This window comes from Aethalodelphis obliquidens, unplaced genomic scaffold (genome assembly GCF_003676395.1).
Source record: "Aethalodelphis obliquidens isolate GAN/ISIS:26980383/991018 unplaced genomic scaffold, ASM367639v1 scaffold2, whole genome shotgun sequence".
NCBI lineage: Eukaryota > Metazoa > Chordata > Mammalia > Artiodactyla > Delphinidae > Aethalodelphis > Aethalodelphis obliquidens.
In genome coordinates this window covers 35,769,784-35,788,296 of record NW_020837946.1, presented here as the reverse complement: position 1 = coordinate 35,788,296, position 18,513 = coordinate 35,769,784, and the positions used below count along the sequence as shown (strand labels likewise).

The 18,513-nt window shown below is 41.1% G+C and overlaps 1 protein-coding gene across 3 annotated transcripts in view; it reads right to left on the bottom strand.

Moving 5' to 3' along the window:
- The window catches only part of SATB2 (SATB homeobox 2), a 192,176-nt gene that overhangs the window by 33,841 nt on the left and 139,822 nt on the right, over positions 1-18,513 (bottom strand). For all 3 annotated transcript variants that reach the window (XM_027124972.1, XM_027124950.1, XM_027124960.1), the window contains exon 10: positions 2,126-2,323. In XM_027124972.1, the coding sequence (XP_026980773.1) occupies positions 2,126-2,323 (198 nt within the window). The remainder of the gene's footprint in view (positions 1-2,125; positions 2,324-18,513) is intronic.

Sequence of the window (18,513 nt, the reverse complement as noted above, 5' to 3'; positions counted from 1 at the left end):
AACTTCTCTAAATTTTCAACTTTGTCATCATCCTATGATAAAAAAGAAACGCTACTAATGTCTACAATAAATCAATTTTTTTCACTCCTGTTCTGTTTCTATCTTGCTTGGATTGACTAAGATGGACCCTGAATGAAAAGTCCACACAAAGTCAGTAGTTTCCTGAAGCTAGTCATTGGCCCTGTGTTGGTTCAACACAGATGTTTGGATCAATTCACATCAAAATGAGAAAAACAAGGGTGATGGTGAGTTTTTCATATGACTGAATTTATACATTTGTAAGATCTTTTGCCTAAGGCTATCCTTTTCATTAATTTGTTTGTTATTTTATTGTATGAAATATATGAATAACAAACGTGAATGCCCATTGAATTTTTTTTACTTAGACAATTTTACTAATTTTTATTTGTAAATATATTTTATAACAACTAATTTTAATGGTCTTTCTAATTCAGCCAAAATAATATTTTTAAAGTACATTCCATTTCAGTATTTGCTCTTACTTCCACCACCTTGAATTTTTTGAATAAATTTATTTTCTAAAATAAAAGGTTGGTGAACCTACAATGTGTCCCTGTTTAATTTTAATTTCTACTAAAACTCAAAATCTAAAAACCACCGCTCCATGTGACTCAGCACGTTGGTCTAATTATCTATAAGGAGGTGCCCTGGTGTTTGGATGAGGCCCCAGCTAGGAAAGGACAAGAGAGGGAAGGCTGGTCCTGAAGGGTAAGACTTGGGACTCATCTCCGGGGAATGAGTCACCCAAGCACTAATCCAGAGCCTGGACAGCGGGCTCTCCCACTTATTAACCAAGTACCCCTTTTTACCTCCCCTCTGAGTTCACTGTGGATATTATAAGAGGCTCCTGTATGTGTATAGCTCTATGAACTCATGAGTCTAACGATCTGGGCGATTCACTCCATGACTTTGGAAAGTGACCAATGAGAGCATGAGAGCACTGACTGAGATGTCAATATTTGGATGAAAAGTGATATAATGGCCCCACTGGCTTCTGGCTTCTCCCCAGGGGATGTGAGGGTGGAGTAAGGGGAAAGGTGACAGGAAACCTCAGGCAGAGCATTTCACTGTGTCCTTTACCGTCTCTCCTATGCTCTCTGATCAAGACCCCATGCCCCACACTTCTTTCATCCTCATCTTCCATTCTTCACACACATGTGCACACGTGCATGCACTCCTGCCTCAATGGCCCTCTTCTTGCTACACACAAGGAGATTCCGACAGGCCTTAGAGGATCCTCTTTGGTGGCAGTTGGAATTGGTGGTATTGGACAGGAGGATAAGTCTCACAGTCTGACAAAACAATTTGTGGCACAACTCAAAGAGGTGTAACTGTAGAAACCCTCATTAATATTTCTTCCCAAAAGTAATTGACTTTAGACTACAGCAAGCGTCGGTAGTTAAGATCAATGACTCTCAGAAATAAATATTATTTCTTTCAGTGAGAGCAAAAATCTAAGCAAACAAAACATGCAACCCAAATGAAGGTAGATTTCTAAAAGACAGGAAACCAAACACAGCAGGAACTCATCTAAAAAATACTAAGGTCTGTCACAATTTCTCTCAAAGGTTCAACTGAGTTCAGTGGTATTCCCTAGCTCATGCGGAAATTTCTTTTCCTCAGCCTAATGAAATATTCCTTGAGGAATTTTGGATCAATTCATTGGCTACTTCAGAGTTTTTTCTTTAGAAAATGAACTGATGGAAACAATGAACTATGGCTTCCAATTGGGAGATTTAATTCTCCATGAGTTCTCTGGCTTCACAATCCCACAAGTAAAATGGTCTCAGGAAAGCAGCTGCCTTTGGATTAGACTTCTCAGTCATTTGTGTGTGTGTGTGTGTGTATGTGTGTGTGTGTGTGTGTGTGTGAGAGAGAGAGAGAGAGAGAGAGAGAGAGAGAGAGAGAGCATGTGCGCGCACACACACACACACACACACACGCACACACACACTGTGCCCACTGTGAAAACAGGGCCCTCTGTTTTTGGGGACATGGCATGAGACACCTTCCGAGGGGAGGTGATGTGGTGTGCCCCTATGACCCTTCACAGCTACTGGCACCAACAGCTTTGCTCTGGTTTGTGGGAGAAGGGGACGCCCACCTGCACTGGCTCAGGGGGAAGCTGGACCACGTGCTGCATGCGCTCGCTGTGATGGTGCCTCGATTCCTCTTCATAAATCACATCCCTCTCGTGTTGGGGAAGGTTCAGGAAGCGACGGATGGTACAGAGGTTCTCCCAGAGGGTGCGGTTTTCTGGGCTGGGGTTCTCCTTCCAGCGGAGCAGTTCACACAGCCAGCCCTAGAAACAGAGAAGGTCACTTGAATTAACCTGAAGAGTGCAGAGCAGCAGAGGCGGGTTTGAGTGCAGTCAAGTACCACACTGGTTTATCATATTTTTACATCAAACTTGTTCCCACCAAACTGGGAAAACAGTGATACAGCCTGACAACTCTGAAAACCAACCAATGACCACGCATATAGTTACACCAATACCTGAGGATCTTTGGTCTTTATTAATTATCTTATCACCCTTCCTATTGAATATATTCTCAATTAATTTACAGTTCCTTTGTAAAAGATACTCAAGGAAGATTGTAGCTATCCAATTCTCAGCAAGAGTAATTCATGTTCGTCAGCAACAATTTTTAAAAATTACCCAACTGGATAGTACTCCATTCCAAGAAAAAAGTGAAGATGAACAAACATGTATTGCAAAATGGCAAATTCTAAAGAAGAAAAAATACCTAAGTATAAATAGAGAGGAAATGGCCTCACAATTATCAATAACTCCTCCATAACAACCTCAGCTAGAATGAAAAACTCTACTCCTGCTCAATCTCTGAATGCAATGGGCTCCAGGCCCTTTTAACCATCACCTTCCTGCCTCAGCCACACCTGCAGGAAGGTACGCAGTTGGACGGGTCACACCTGCAAATGTCTGCCTCCCAACTCTGGCATCCGGATGTTCTCTTGCAACTGCACAAGAAAGAAACTGTAATGCAAATAATGATGGATTATATGAAAATAATACAGAGGATGCTGTCAACATCGCTCACTGACTCACGTCAAAATATTTTACGCAGTAGCTTTCTAACCCATCATTTCCAAGCTACGTTGCTAATTTTAAAAACAAGAACCGTCCCACATCATGCCTCCTGCAAGAGTAAGAATTTTTCTAAAAAGTTGCATAAGTAAACACAAACGACTTTGTAAAAAATAAATCCCGAACCTCAACAAATTCTATATCATAACTTGTAAGCCAATGAAAGTTCCTGACACGTATTATAAAAACCCCTTATAATATCATAAGCTGTTGTTTGTCTAACTCTCCACTGTGTCTTCTGCCTTTACCCAAAAAAAGGCAAGATTTGATTATCTCCGCTGCATCAGCCAAGACAGCAACACCAGCTGTTCTCATTGTGCAGCCTCTTCCTCGCGGCCTCCATGTTAATAACCTGATCATTCCATTTTCTCCTTCAACTGCCGGCTGCAGCACCGCAAAGAGACAAAAACCCAGGCCCATCTGCAGCAGCTGTAGGCACTGAACTGTGAAGCCACTGGGGATTTATAAACTAATCTGTAACACAACACTGCCTTGTTTTTACAAGTGAGAGGCCACATTTGTGCAGACCTGATCTTTTCTTGCAATAAACTGGGAGCTGGGGAGAGTTAGAGGGTTAGGAAGAATGAAAACAAGATATCTAATCATTTGCTTGGAAATGTTTTCCCAAGTATTTTCATAGATTTCTTTTTTTCCGACTCAATTGAGAGACAGGTAATGGTTGATTTTCAAGGTGCAACATATATGAGAATTGAAGACGATTCAATTTTTATCCCTATCAGGAAATAAATTATATTTAAAAAAATCTCCTAGTCCCAAAGTGTTTCCTCAAGGGTTTCTTTGTACAAAGCAAAGAATTCTTGAAATGGAAAACAAACCATCTGTGGAAAAAGTAAGCTCCATTTCTCTGTCTTTTCACAGATCTGAATAAGTCTCCAACTGAACTCTTTCAAATGTTTCCAACAGGTATGTTTAACATCTCCCAGGGGAGGCTACAGCATGGAGACCAATTGTTTAACAGAAAATAAAAACAAAAACCTGCATCTGTTAAAAGATGAAGTTCTGAGATACCCAGACCTTAAGGAGGACAGCACCTGCTGTTCCGCATGAGGAGTGAATTGCATTGTGGGAAGCCACAGCTTGAAATGAGACAGGTGACAGCTGAGTGGTATCTCCACTTATGATACTCGCAACGTCTCGCACAACATTCATTGCCGCATTTGATTTATATGCGCTGTTATAATCTGCACTCATTACAACCACTTAGAACAAACTACAGACCTCGTTATGGACTGTGTGCTGTCTGCCATCAGTCTTTAAGAAGTGTAGTGCTCAATTTGCCCACTGACATGCAAGGTCCTGACCTTGAAGCTATTAGGGAGCGGATTAGACACAAGTGTGATCATGTGTGCAGACATAAGCAAACCAAATTAATTTCTGGCACAGGGAGGAGGCGACAAGACCCTGTTCTCAGGGCACCAGAGAACTTCCTCAAATCCCTGATGGAGCTGAGCTAATAGCATGTTTAAGGGAACCCAGTTTTGAAGACGAAGCACATTCATGGTATTTAGAGGGTTATTAATCTAGTTTCCCCACAAAGTGTTTGCTTGGCTGATCAGATTAAGGGATGGAGCCTTCAACAGCGCACCCTCGCCACAGCAGGCCCCAAGAAATCTGTGATACTTCACAGCCTTGGACATATTGCACCATGTGTACCCAGCTGCTTCAATAATTAGCTTATGAATGTATCAGCTGGTTCTGTGATTTTTATAAATAATAACTAACCTACGGAGCAGAAACATTGTCAAGAGCCTTACTTTACGGTGGCACAAAACTGCAAGGTGCTCCTAAGTCTAACTTGCTCTTCTACTAAATGCCGATATTCCCTGCTGGTGGAGCTCCTCTGATGCCATCTATAAATATTTATTCTGCATCGGAAATGGCAGTGTATTTTTGTCAGTTTTCTTCATGGCAGCCATGATTCGCTTTCCCCTCACTCTGACTCACTTGCTCACTCCACGGATCTGTACGCTTATCTCCCGGAAATCTATTCTTCCACCTCACTTCCCATCTCACCCTCCATCTTTTTATTCACATGATCCTTCCACCAGCCCACTTGGGATGCTTATCTCTGTTTTCTCAATAGTGTTTCTTATTAGCTTGTTTGGTGGCTTAATGAATGTGCCAGAAAGTGCCACGCTATTGCCTGAACACACACATATGTAACCGAGTGAACCCATCACAGAAGAGATAAAGAGTCCCCACACTGGGATTTTTTTCATGTGTATAATTTTTGCATGCCATCCAAGAAAGTTTTGCAGTATCAGGCAAAAAAAAAAAAAAAAGTGTAAATGTCAAATAAAACAGTGACAGATGACAGTATTCTCTATTGAATAGCACTGTTTCTGTCGTGCATGTTCAATGGGAACTCATGAATTATTAATAAACAAATCTCCTTTTTCTGTTAAAATCTCAAGTAGGTTTTTTGTTGTTGCTCCCTATGTGTTATGTGGAGCATTCCAGGAGAATTATTTTCATTTCGGAGATGCTGATACAGAAGTTCATCTGATTCCAGCCTTGGCCAGCCTTGTAAGCGGGCACCAGGAGCTGTGGTGTATATACCTAGCTGTGATTGCTCTTTCAGTCTGGTTGTAAGCTTTGACCAAACGTTGGCTGAATATTCAGAGTCAGTTTCGCATTTTTAGTATGGGAAAACTGAGGCAAAGTAAGTTACATGTGCCAGAGCACAGCTAGGAAGCACAGGATATTCAATTTGGAGACCAAACTGCTAAGTTCCTGCTCTGACATTAAATTATTGGGTGACCTTTGGATAAGTGGTTACCCTCTTGGATCTTCTGGAAGCTTAACTGTAAAAGAAGGGGTTTACAAAAGATGATCTCTAAGTTCCCTTCCAGGTCCACATTCCATGATCTATTACCTTGTTATTTGTCAGAAACAACAGACAATGATTAGCCATCAGGGTCAAAGTACAAAGAATAAAACCACCTTGGTCAAGTGATCAAGGTCAACATCACCAGTGATGACATATTCACAACCATGAACTCTGTGATATGACTCACTGCAAAGGACACAACACAGTATCTGAGGTCTTGCCCAAAATGCATAACCTCAGTCCAATCATGGCAAACCCTAACTGAGAGATTTTCAACAAAATAACCAATCAAGTACTCTTTAAAAGTGGCAAGATCATTTAAAAAAAAAAAAAAGGAAAGACTGAAGAATGGTCACAGACTGCAGAAAACTAAGGATAAATAACTAAACACAATATGGTTCCTGATTGAGATCCTGGCACAAAAAATGGACATTAGTGGAAATACTATTAATATTTAGTATAATGTTAATTAAAAATATTAGTGAAATTAGAATAAAGTTTTCAGTTCAGTTAATGTATTAAAACAATGCTAACTTCCTGGTTTTGAGCATTGCACTATGGTGATGTAGCTGTTACAGTAGGGGAAGCTAGGTGAGAAATATATGGAAACTGTACTATTTTCCAAAATCTGTGAGTCTAAAATGTGTTCAAAATAAAAAGTTACAAAAAATACAGAGAATACCTGGAACTTACATAGGAAAATGTACATGGAACCTAAGTATAATAATGCTAAGGAATTTATGATTAAAACACCTTTACCTTCAAAATCTGAACCCAGAGAAAGAACGTAAGTTCAAAGGCTACATCCCTGTGATCAATGGATAAAGCGTTCCCAGCATTCAGGGCATAAGCAAATAATACCTATTCACATCTCATTTTAGTCATCTCATCAGTCTCTTAAACAAATATATTCCCCTCAGTAGAAAAAACAACTCTGACCACCTCTGCCCAACTCTGCAGGTGAGGTGACACTCACACCAGTCAAGATATATTTTGTTTACAATCCACATGTTCCCACAAAGTTGTACATCAATCTAAATTTACAAAGCAAATAATGTTGTAAATGTATTAGGAATCCTTACTACTTGAAGAAAGGTATCATTATTTCTTTTTGAAAGATGAATAATAACCCCATAGTTTATCTTTTAGTAAACTGATAGTTTTATTGAGGATTTACTTAAATGAGACACCTCTAGTTCACAATTCAAGAGCATTAGAAGAGGCAACAATAAGAACCACCATTTGCTCCTGTTTTTCCTTCATGGTCTCATCTCCCCTCAATTTCCCCATGGACCTTGTCCTCCGGCCACTGTGAATTACTCGCAGTCCCTGAATAGGCTTGGTATATTCCCATCTTCATGCTTCTGCTATGTTACTCCCTTTCCTGGAAAATCTCACTCAACCCTCTACCCCCGCTATGAGAAGTTGTACTTCAAGGTTCAGCTAACATGGTCTCACCTGATCTCTTGTAAGAATTGCTTACTCACCCCTGCATAATTTGAAAGCATGTTGCTTATACCTTTTCACAATTTGATGATTATTTTGTTACTGCTGGGCATGCCTGCACCCCTATCAGAACAGTCAGCTTCTTAATGGGGGTGGAGGGAAATTGTTTGTTTCTTACCCACTTTAGCATTTTCAGACCAGGGTATAGTTTCTTGCACATAATAGATGTTCAATAAATGCTCAATAGATTGAATTGAAATTATTAGAGTGCATAGAAATTAGCCCAGACGAATGTTTCATGGCCTCAAATTAAAAGAGTTAGTGTTGGGGGAGAGCACTAGTTTTCAAAAGCAACCCTGTCAACATTCTGAGGGCTCTTTTTCCCCCATCTCTAATGCAAGAATAAGATAAAGAAAAGAGGGTGATCCAATTTACCACGGTATATAAATGCAAACAGTGACAGAGGTCTCTCAGAACATTAGTTTATAAGCTTGTACTGATCACCCATCTACTGTGGGCCATGCTTTTTACTTAAAAGGTTAGCTGAGATCACCAAAGGGTAATTAGGTAATTCTGACCATGAAGTTCAGGGAATATGTGATCACAGAGAACAGGACTCATAAGGTGGGCCTTGAAAGATAAAGATGAATTTCACCAGGTGGGGAGAGGAAGTGATTGGAATCACATTCCAAGAAGAGATAACATTATCAGCAAATGCAGGGGCTTATAAAATTATCACATTCAAGGAATCAGAAACAACTTTGTGTGGCTAACGCACGGTCTAGAAATGGAGGTGGGGGTCAGGTCATAGAGAAGACCATGCAAAGAAATGTCATGTTAGTCCTAGGGGCCAAGGGAGTCATTGAAGGCTTTTAAACTGACATGACAAAGAATTCTTTTCTTTCTTCTTTCCTTTCCCTTCCTACTTTCCTTCCTTCCTTCTTTTTTAACAAGAAGTTCTTGGAGAAAGGACTATGATAAAGTCAAGAACACCACTTACCCTAGTCTAGATATCTTTTTTTTTCATAGTGAAATCATGTTGCTGGGTATCAATGAAGGCCCACAGCGGCCTGCTAGTGGTAAATTACATACTTGGTAAGCTTCATCTTCCAGAAGTTTTCATTCTTAAAAAAATGACATATTCATAAGTACCAAACTATATCAATCATTTAAAAAAATCTATTCTCATCATTTTAACCATTTTCGTGTATGTGTGTGTGCATGTGTATGCTGCTGTTGTTCAAATGAGAATTTGTAAAGCTCTCTCACATTGAAAATGAATGAGGAAGGACAATATCTATTACACTTATAAAAATATTGAAAGGTTTAAAAACTCAAGTAGATGATAAACGAGTGACATATTCTCCAAACTACATACCAAATGCTGAGACTATTCAAATGAACAAGGAGGTCTTTCAGAAAACAATAATACAGCCCAGGGTCTGAATTTGGAGCCCATCAGATATGGGTTTGAATCCTAGCTCCAAGCCTTAGGTTTAAGTGATGGGGGAGGGGAAGGAGATGGAAAGAGTGGGGTTCCTGTCCGTGGTACTGAAATTTCACTGTGTACTAAGTTGCTTATTTTCCTACCCCAGGACACAGGTAATAACTCCAACATGTCCCTGTTCCCATATTTTTTCCTTTAAAAACAAAATTAAGTTCTGTGTTAGTGACAAATTTCCTAGTTTTTATAATATTTCAAAACGAATACAAACCAGGACTTGCTAAGAAACAAATGCAAGTTCACAGTCTGCTCTGATCTCCAAAAAGAGATGTAGTAAATACGTTTGTTCCTGTTAAGTAAGGTTGTACTGGCCTTGAAGGGAAGGCCTTGTCACAGTCGTTACTGTGCCCCCTGATGTACCTATCACAGAGCTGACGAGTGAACTGAGTCTACAAATAGTAAGAATCCCCTTCCCCTTTTGCCCATCTAGGAACCCCAATGAATGAATAAGCCGGCAAATGAACCGTTCTTCAGGAGAATGACACAAGGCTTCTTGCAACAGAAATGTAAAAGGCCATTTACTCACCCACATCTTCAATACAGAAAATGTCAGCATATGTAACCAAAAGGGAATGTTTTCTGAACGACTCAAATGAAAATTCGTATTATTAACTACAGGCAGTTCACTTTCTAAACGGAAGCACATAAAGTCCCCAAACAAACTTTTGTAACTGTGAAAGAGTTTCTCTTCAGCTGGTTGAGACTCTTCTGAAGTGTGAAATGAGCCAGATAATATTCAGCTCTTGTTTCTTAGTCACCGAATTCTCCTTTCATGAATCCAATAAGTGTCTATTAAAATAAATAAACCCCCTAATGATTCAAGATAACCTAATCAAGAAAACTGAAATGGATAAAAGGCTAAACTGCAAGGGAGACTTGTCAAGGGCTTCAGTGAATCCCTGACAAGGAGGTCATCTACACCTGAAAAAAGATTTGTGCTGAGCATTTGGTTACAGTTCAAGGTTAATTATTTTATACCTTGAATGTAATAAGTAAAATGATCTGCTTCTCTTTTTATTTCTCAAAATTGTACACTAAGTTCTAAACTGTATTTTCATGGGGACTAATTTTCAGCTGTCTCTGGGCATGTGTCTCACATGTCTATGGATGTGTTTGCAAAGAGTGAATCTGTAATTGAGAGTAATGAAAATTTTATTTCTGAACAACTCCTTAACCTCTGTTATAAAGGGCCCAAGTCAAGAGGGGATTTCATAAAATCTTGTTGCCTTCCTTACCGTAGAAATATGGGATATACATAGCTATATAACAGGACAGAGATTTAGTATGACTTTATATAAGTATGTACACACATACATATACACATAGATGGGAACATGTACCTGAAAAAAAACATCCTTATCTGTCAAAAAGAATGAAGCTGGAGTCTTCTCCACTTAAATACTAGAAAGATATTAACAGCAAAATGTACTAGACTAAAATATCAAGGAGAAAACAACCAACACATTTCTAGTCCCTGACTTCAGGTCCAAATTCTAGCATACCTATGATACAAAACTACATATTATGAGGGCTTCCCTGGTGGCGCAGTGGTTAGGATTCTCCCTGCCGATGCAGGGGACACGGGTTCGTGCCCCGGTCTGGGAAGATCCCACATGCCGCGGAGCGGCTGGGCCCATGAGCCACGGCCAATGAGCCTGCACGTCCGGAGGCTGTGCTCCGCAACGGGAGAGGCCACAACAGTGAGAGGCCCGCGTACCGCAAAAAAAAAAAAAAAAAAAAAACCTACATATTATGCACACTGCCTCAAAAACTCATAAGTGCAGGGGGGAAAGAAAGCAGACACAGCAGAAAACCAGGCATAAGACTTGTTTGAAAGATCAGGGCTGGGACTAGAGTGAGGCAAGCAAGCGACTAATGTGCAAAATTTAAGGAACGTGACTCTGAAAGTGTGAGCCTCCTTGAATTTTGCACCCGAGGCCTAGCAAGCCTACATGCCTAATCCTAGTCTTGGCCCTGTGAAAGCAAGATGATTTTTTTTTTTTTTTTTTCCGGTACGCGGGCCTCTCACTGTTGGGGCCTCTCCCGTTGCAGAGCACAGGCTCCGGACGCGCAGGCTCAGTGGCCATGGCTCACGGGCCCAGCCGCTCCGCGGCATGTGGGATCTTCCCGGACCGGGGCACGAACCCGCGTCCCCTGCATCGGCAGGCGGACTCTCAACCACTGCGCCACCAGGGAAGGCCAAGATGATCTTTTTTTGTTTTGGCTGCGTTGGGTCTTTGTTGCTGCACGCGGGCTTTCTCCAGTTGCGGCGAACCGGGGCTACTCTTGGTTGCGGTGCGCAGGCTTTTCATTGCAGTGGCTTCTCTTGTTGCGGGGCACGGGCCCTAGGCATGCAGGCTTCAGTAGTTTCAGCACACAGGCTCAGTAGTTGTGGCTCATGGGCTCTAGAGCACAAGCCCAGTAGTTGTGGCACACGGGCTTATTTGCTCTGCGGCATGTGGGATCTTCCGGGACCGGGATCAAACCCGCATCCCCTGAATTGGCAGGCGGATTCTTAACCACTGCGCCACCAGGGAAGTCCCAAGCAAGATGATTAAACGGTCTCTACAGCAAAACAGGAGGAACCACTCACAGGCACCAACATTCTCCAACTGTAAGAACCATGGTTTAACTCAATGTCATCTTTGAAAGAGGGCTGGAGAGTTCAGAAAGATGGCTTTTAATATGTCAACCTGATTTGCTTCAAAGTCAAATGCAAGTTCCTAAAGGTGCCATGTCATGAACAGGCAAAATAATGCAACTCAAGGGTTTCTGCAGTACACAAAAATGTGCTTAAAACCAGTACAGAAACTTTAGCAATGGATAAAGGTATATGACATTTTATGAGCTGCATACAAACTGTAATTAACCTTCATTGTTATCTAATTATGGGTTCCCATAAAGGCTAGTTTTAGGGCATGAAACGTTAACATAATTAATTGCAGGAGTGGTAAAAAGAACCCAATTCCTCATTATAAGACTGATGTAAAAACTGAGATCTTGCAGGAATTTCTGCTGATCACTTCTCAAAAGAATCTAATCCTTTGAATTATGCTGAGAGATAAAGGAAGAAAGTGAAGGGTTCAACTTGACGCTTGGGCATCACTGTGTTGACTGCCCACTTAGTTTGGCATTTAAGAATATTGAGAAGCCTAATTTCTTCACTACTTGGTATAACAGTTTTTTAAAAATGGTAACTGTAGGGTTTCCCTGGTGGCGTAGTGGTTGAGAGTCCGCCTGCCGATGCAGGGGACACGGGTTCGTGCCCCGGTCCAGGAAGATCCCACATGCCGCGGAGCGGCTAGGCCTGTGAGCCATGGCTGCTGAGCCTGCGCGTCCGGAGCCTGTGCTCCACAACGGGAGAGGCCACGACAGTGAGAGGCCCGCGTACCACAAAAAAAAAAAAAAAAGGTAAGTGTAGTGTAAATATATTAATTTTTTTTCATTTGAATTTGGTGGACAGACCTGACATTGTAGTATACATGCCCCAGTTGACAAGAGTAGAAACTGCTTTTTGATAGGTTGTCAAAATGTGTTCCAAAGAAACCTGCCCAGCAGCAAGGGGCAGCTACTCAGTCAAGGCCACATGCCTCATTTTAGTCTGCCTTACACACTGAAGACAAGACGACAAAAGCAAAAGCATTGCGAGCGAGACTTAGACCACCAGCTCATCACCAACTGGCATCATACGGCCAGTTTTTCCTGTCACTTTTTATACCAGAGATTGGGGTAATCAAACATTTACTTCCAACAGCCCGAGCAATCCCAGCCCCGATAAAGCCATCTCCATAAAGAGAGCTTAATAAATAAGGTAACTGTCAAATCATATTTTGTGCAAAGTCGCAAAACCGATCCTTGGGCAATAGTTTCTAAAGGCTAAGAAACAAAATAATGAAACAAGATATTTTATAATTCATAAATTTACTCTCCCACATGAAACGTTGACCTTAAGAAAATTATAGTTTTAACTTGTCTTATTACAGTGTGATCCCAACTAGGATATAAACACACATGTGCAAACCCACACTTACACATTAGAAGACTCTAAAAGGTTAATGGCAACTATCTCTGGATGGTGGAATTATGGGTGATTCATGTTTTTGCCTTTACGCTTTTCTTCATTTTCTACATTTTTAAAAATGAAGCTGGGGCATGCAGGTGACAGTTCGGGGGTGCGCGGTCTCTTCCTGTCACCTGCCGCCCCACAAATGGCAGGTGGCACTCAGCGTGATGGGCCTCTGCAGCGCTTGCATGGGCCCACAGGCCCCAGAGGGGAGGTGGGCCCCGGGAGGAGCGCAGTAGGGCGGTGTGCGGCTCCATCCCCAGATGCCGCTGCACGTGCAGGGGAGCCAGACCAGACCACTAGCTCGGGACCTGCCTGCGGGAGCCCTAGCTTCACTTTCAGGGGCCCAACTCATGGGAGAAGGAGAGGCGGGAGGTTCCAGTTGTTCAGGGTTTTGTTTTGTTTCATTTTTGTTTATTGTAAATGTTTTATATTTGCCAAAACTGTAGTCAGCTGAGTCATTTAAAATGTCTTAGGTGAGGGTATAGGGGCTGGGACCCTTGGGCATTGCTGGCAAGGAGGTCAATTGGAATGTAAACACCATCATTTTTAATATGGAAGGATTGGAAACAATTTACATATCCATCAAAGGAAGAGAGTCAAATAAATCATGGTGCATCCATTCCATTGAATACTATACAGCAGCTTAAAAGAAGAAGGGGCTCTGTGTGCTGATGTGGCAAGATCTTTGAGATTTATAAGAAAAAAATCAAGCAGAATCACATGTAAAGTATGCTAGTCATTTGTGCATAGGGACAAAAAAAGTATATACATTTGTGTTTCCAAAGATAGAGGAGAAATGTTAGCAGTGGCTGCCTCTGAGGATGGCTAAGGGGGTGAGGGATGGAGGAAAACTAGTCACTGTATACGCTTCTGTTTCTTTTTGAAGCTTGTACAATGAACATATGCTACCTATTCAAAATAAATAACATTAAAGAAGAAAAGAAATGCCTTTGAGAATTAAAAATAAAAAATACAAAATAAAACGAGGATGTTTTACTTAAGTAATCATAAAATAGAAGCTATTTCTTTAAAAAGGAAATATGTACAACTAACTTGTGCTTGGGATATTTTTAAGAAGAGACACAAAAGCAAAGATTAATATAGTAACCCATGATTGAATGAAAAAAAATATGTTAGCACATATACTGAATGTGATATAAACTCCAATAGCAAAGAGCGATAAAAGGAAGGAAAGAAACCAAATAATATACCAATTATTTTTCTTTATGTACAGCTGTCTGTCTTTATTTTTGCTTATAAAAGGATCTGCCATGAAGACCTGTATATATTTTTTTCTAGTTTATTTATTTATTTATTTAACATCTTCACTGGAGTGTCATTGCTTTACAATGGTGTGTTAGTTTCTGCTTTATAACAAAATGAATCAGCTATACACATACATATATCCCCAAATCTCCTCCCTCTTGCGTCTCCCTCCCACCCTCCCTACCCCACCTCTCTAGGTGGTCACAAAGCACCGAGCTGATCTCCCTGTGCTATGCGGCTGCTTCCCACTAGCTATCTATTTTACATTTGGTAGTGTATATATGTCCATGCCACTCTCTCACTTCATCCCAGCTTCCCCTTCCCGCTCCCCATGTCCTGAAGTCCATTCTCTATGTCTGAAAGACCCGTATATTTTAAATCATTTAGCCTGTTAAGCAAAGTAGATCATCTGTAAGGAGATATTTTACAATAAAGAAGAATGTCCATAAAATCTGAGTTTGTAATCTACATCTAAAGCTTAAGAAACCTTCTACTTAGGATTATAACTTGTTAAGTCAGTAGGTGAGAACACAGAATTTTTTTTTTTTTTTTGGTGAGACAGTGATAAGGAATAAAGGCCAGTCAGTACACAAAATCTATTTAATCCTAACGTACATAAAGCCTAGAACACATTGAAATCCAGTCACCATGAAGAACACAGCTTCTATGGAGGAAATGATTTCAGAATTGTATACTGAAGGCCAGAAACTCCTTCTGCCCAGATGCAGTGGGATCACAATTGTGCCTCCCTCCCTCTTCTGTAGTAGGAGTGAGGACCCCCCCCCCATTCCTGGTCCCAGTGGTAGCCCCTGCAATCTGTGGGCCTGGGAAGGTGTGCGTGGCAGGGAGCAGAATTGGAGGATTGGCAGGGGTCTTTAAATCTTGGTGGAGATGAGGGCATCTCCAATGTCATCTCATCAGAGACCCCTCTGGGTCCATTTATTCCCAGATCACTCCCTTTCTTCTATCCCAGAAGACTCTGGGGTTGGCCCTTTCATTACCACCAACTGAGCTTTACAACCAGGTTGTCTATTTCTCCTTTTTGCAATGTCTCAGATTCTCTCTACCTTCCTAATGTAGAAAGCAAGACCCCACACCCGCCAAAAAAAAAGGAAGAAAGAAAAGAAAAAAGAAAGCAAACCCAGTGCCCTTCTAACATTTTTGTTCGTTTTATTTATTTTTTTAATGGGGGCAGGGTAGAACAGGGATTAAAATAAGCCCCTTCCCATTCCTCTACCTACTCTGTTTTCACCCAAACCTAGTAGGAAAAGACAGTCATATATGTAGAGTTTGGTCTTTGGGTATACAAATAACAAAGGAAGTTTCACTCTCTTTCCAAAAGAAAACCAGCCTCTGGGTGATCCTCAGCATTCCATGAGCTGAATACTGTGAACTATATAAAAAAGAGAAGAGGGCAGGAGAGAAACCGTGAATTAATGTCTGGGGAAGGGGGCAACTGATGGCCGGCCCTGGAGGGCTGCAGTGAGGGTGCCCACGGTCACTGTGTTTGCTCCCTACTGGATTCCCACTGCCCAGATCACATTTGATAAGCTGCAGTTGGGGAGGAAAGGGGAAAGTAACCCTACAGAATTTGAGTAAGAGGGACAGGGAGATTACAAGAAGCTATCAAGGGACAAGGAGTTCCCACAGCCACTTCAATTGCATGCTGGGGCACTCATTCCCTGGAGGCCCTTTGTATGTAAGGGCCATACTGAAGGTGTGTAGAAAATGCCATATGCCTTTGCACTATGGCTCCTACTGAGGACTCCCACTCCTAGTTCACAGAGATCAACCATGGACCATAGTACATCCTATCCCATGAAGACCAATAATCTGAACATTCTGCAGAAAGAAAAGGAAAACAGTCTTCAGAACACACACACACACACACACACACACCCCACCTAAAATTGATCCTAAATTGAAAACGAAGCAAAAGTAAAAGGTGAAACGTGCATAAGCATACTTTTCCCTCTTATTTTTACCCCTGCTTTACGTTTTTGACTTCTCTCCCATGAAGAAAGGGGCAAGGGTCAGATAGGAGGCACTCAGTGGAATCAGATGATGGACTGGCCTGGCCATGACAAAGGAGCTGAAGCCCAATTAAAGGAACAGGTGGTCTACGACCCTACAAATGCGCCCTGATGTAACCCACCCACTAAGAAAACACACACTTTCCAGTAATACTATTTTCCCCAACAGGACCACAGGCAAAACTGCAAACGTTTGTCCCTCTTTCAGTTCCTTTTCTGAACCCCTCCTCCAACTGTGCCTGTTCCCTAAACACGTACAGCCCTCAAGGACCATCTTGGCCCACCACCCTTAATCTCTAAAAATGTCCTCCCTTTTTCCTACTCTTCATTCAAAGTGTGCCTAACACACAGGCAGTGTTAGGTATCATTCTTAATATGGTGACAGTAATTCACACCATGCAGTGAATGAGATTTTATGAGGGTTTCCTTTCTATTTTAAAAGACATTTAAAATGGAAGGGGAGGGGTTACTATATATGTTTGAACTGGGCCTCCCAGGCTCCAAACCCACTACAGTTCACAAGAGTTCCTGTTAAAGGTTCTCCTAATTTCACCTCCAAGAGAATGGAGCGCCCTTGCTCTTCGTCTGCCTTCTCAGCCACTCCATACACACACACACACACACACACACACACACACACACACACACACATCTTATGGATACACACCAAATACATGTGCAAAGTACCACATCAATTGATTTCACTAAGTATGCTTTTTATCAAGCAAATGCTGGTAGTGCTTACAAAGTAGAGTGAATAACTTATGTTAAATTGCCTTTGAAACTGTCAGTTAAGTTCATTTTGCTTGGCAATGCCATTTTTAAAAAACTTAATGCCTGATTTGCAAATCTAGTCAGCTACTTACAAATAAAGTTCCCTATTCATAAATGAGAATGAAATCATTGTCCCAAAGGAAAAAAGAAAAACAAAGCATCTTATCCCCATTTAGGCTCAATCTCATCCTTTAGCATATTAATTCCTAGTACTATGTTTTCCTCCAGATTCGGCAAAAACAGGGCTACTGAGTTCTTCAGGAGGCAACAAAAATTTGGAGAGCTAAGTTTGTCCAACTGGCAAGCACACTTTTCAATCAGCCACCTGAATTACTTGGGGAGGCTGGAGGCATCACTATTTCCAGAAGCAATAGTGCCAAGTCAACAGGAAGATTACAAGCATTCTGAGTCAAGTTCTCAGACTGTGGCCTTCAGATTTTCTTGAAAGCTGCTTATAAAAGGAGGACTGAGTGAAGCTTTGATATTTATGTCAAGTCACAACTAAGGGGCAGGTTTGCAGAATCAATTGTGTAGCTTTATACTTACTGCACATTTACCACATATGTCCTTTATTACACAGTGGAAAACCATTAAATGCACAGTAGTTTTGCCAAGTGGCATTATGCATTTAACAGCTTTATTCGTTTAACAGCTCCAACTCTCATTATATTTTGCCATGTGGTACACGGGATTTTATGCATTTAACAGTTTAAGAAAGCTCTATGGTATTTTCTTTTCATGTATTTCATACTATGGTTGGACATTATATCTTAGCAAACTGTATTTCAATGACTTCATTGTGAGAGAAAGATTAATCTGGAAAGATTACTACATCGAAATTGAAATGGGAAACCAATATTTCAATCCTCTTCGAAATTGCTGGATATTCTACTGCTCTCCCTTTATTAACATCTGAAAAATAACTTAAGTCAGGTTACTGCAAAACCACAGGAAAAAAAGGCTATTCCCAAAACCATATAATTAGTATAAATATAGCATCTGACTATCATTTTAAAAACTTAATTTTCATTAAAAACCACCTTGCTTAATACAATATTCAGTAACTTCCTTCCTTTATAGCACACAACAGAAGATTTGTTAGGGAGATGGTGGACCATTTTACCATTTACATATGTAGGGACGAAAACATTTGTCATGCAAGGCCACAGAGGAAATCAAGCTCAGAATCAAAGGACTCTCAAAATCAAGCTTTAACTAACTTTTGTTGCCTCTACCCTGCATTTGGGTAATTGTTCAACCCAGGGATAAATAAGTAGGCGCCTCAAGCTAACCCATTCTAGGATAGGGCGGTAGTTGTCCCTTTAAATGAATTGAAACAGAGTAGATCCCATCAACTGTTTCTGCTTTCAGAAATAAAAAACCTAAGCATCTGTCTACCCTTTTCCCTGGAGCATTCCATTCCCCACAATCCCAGCACTCTGAAAA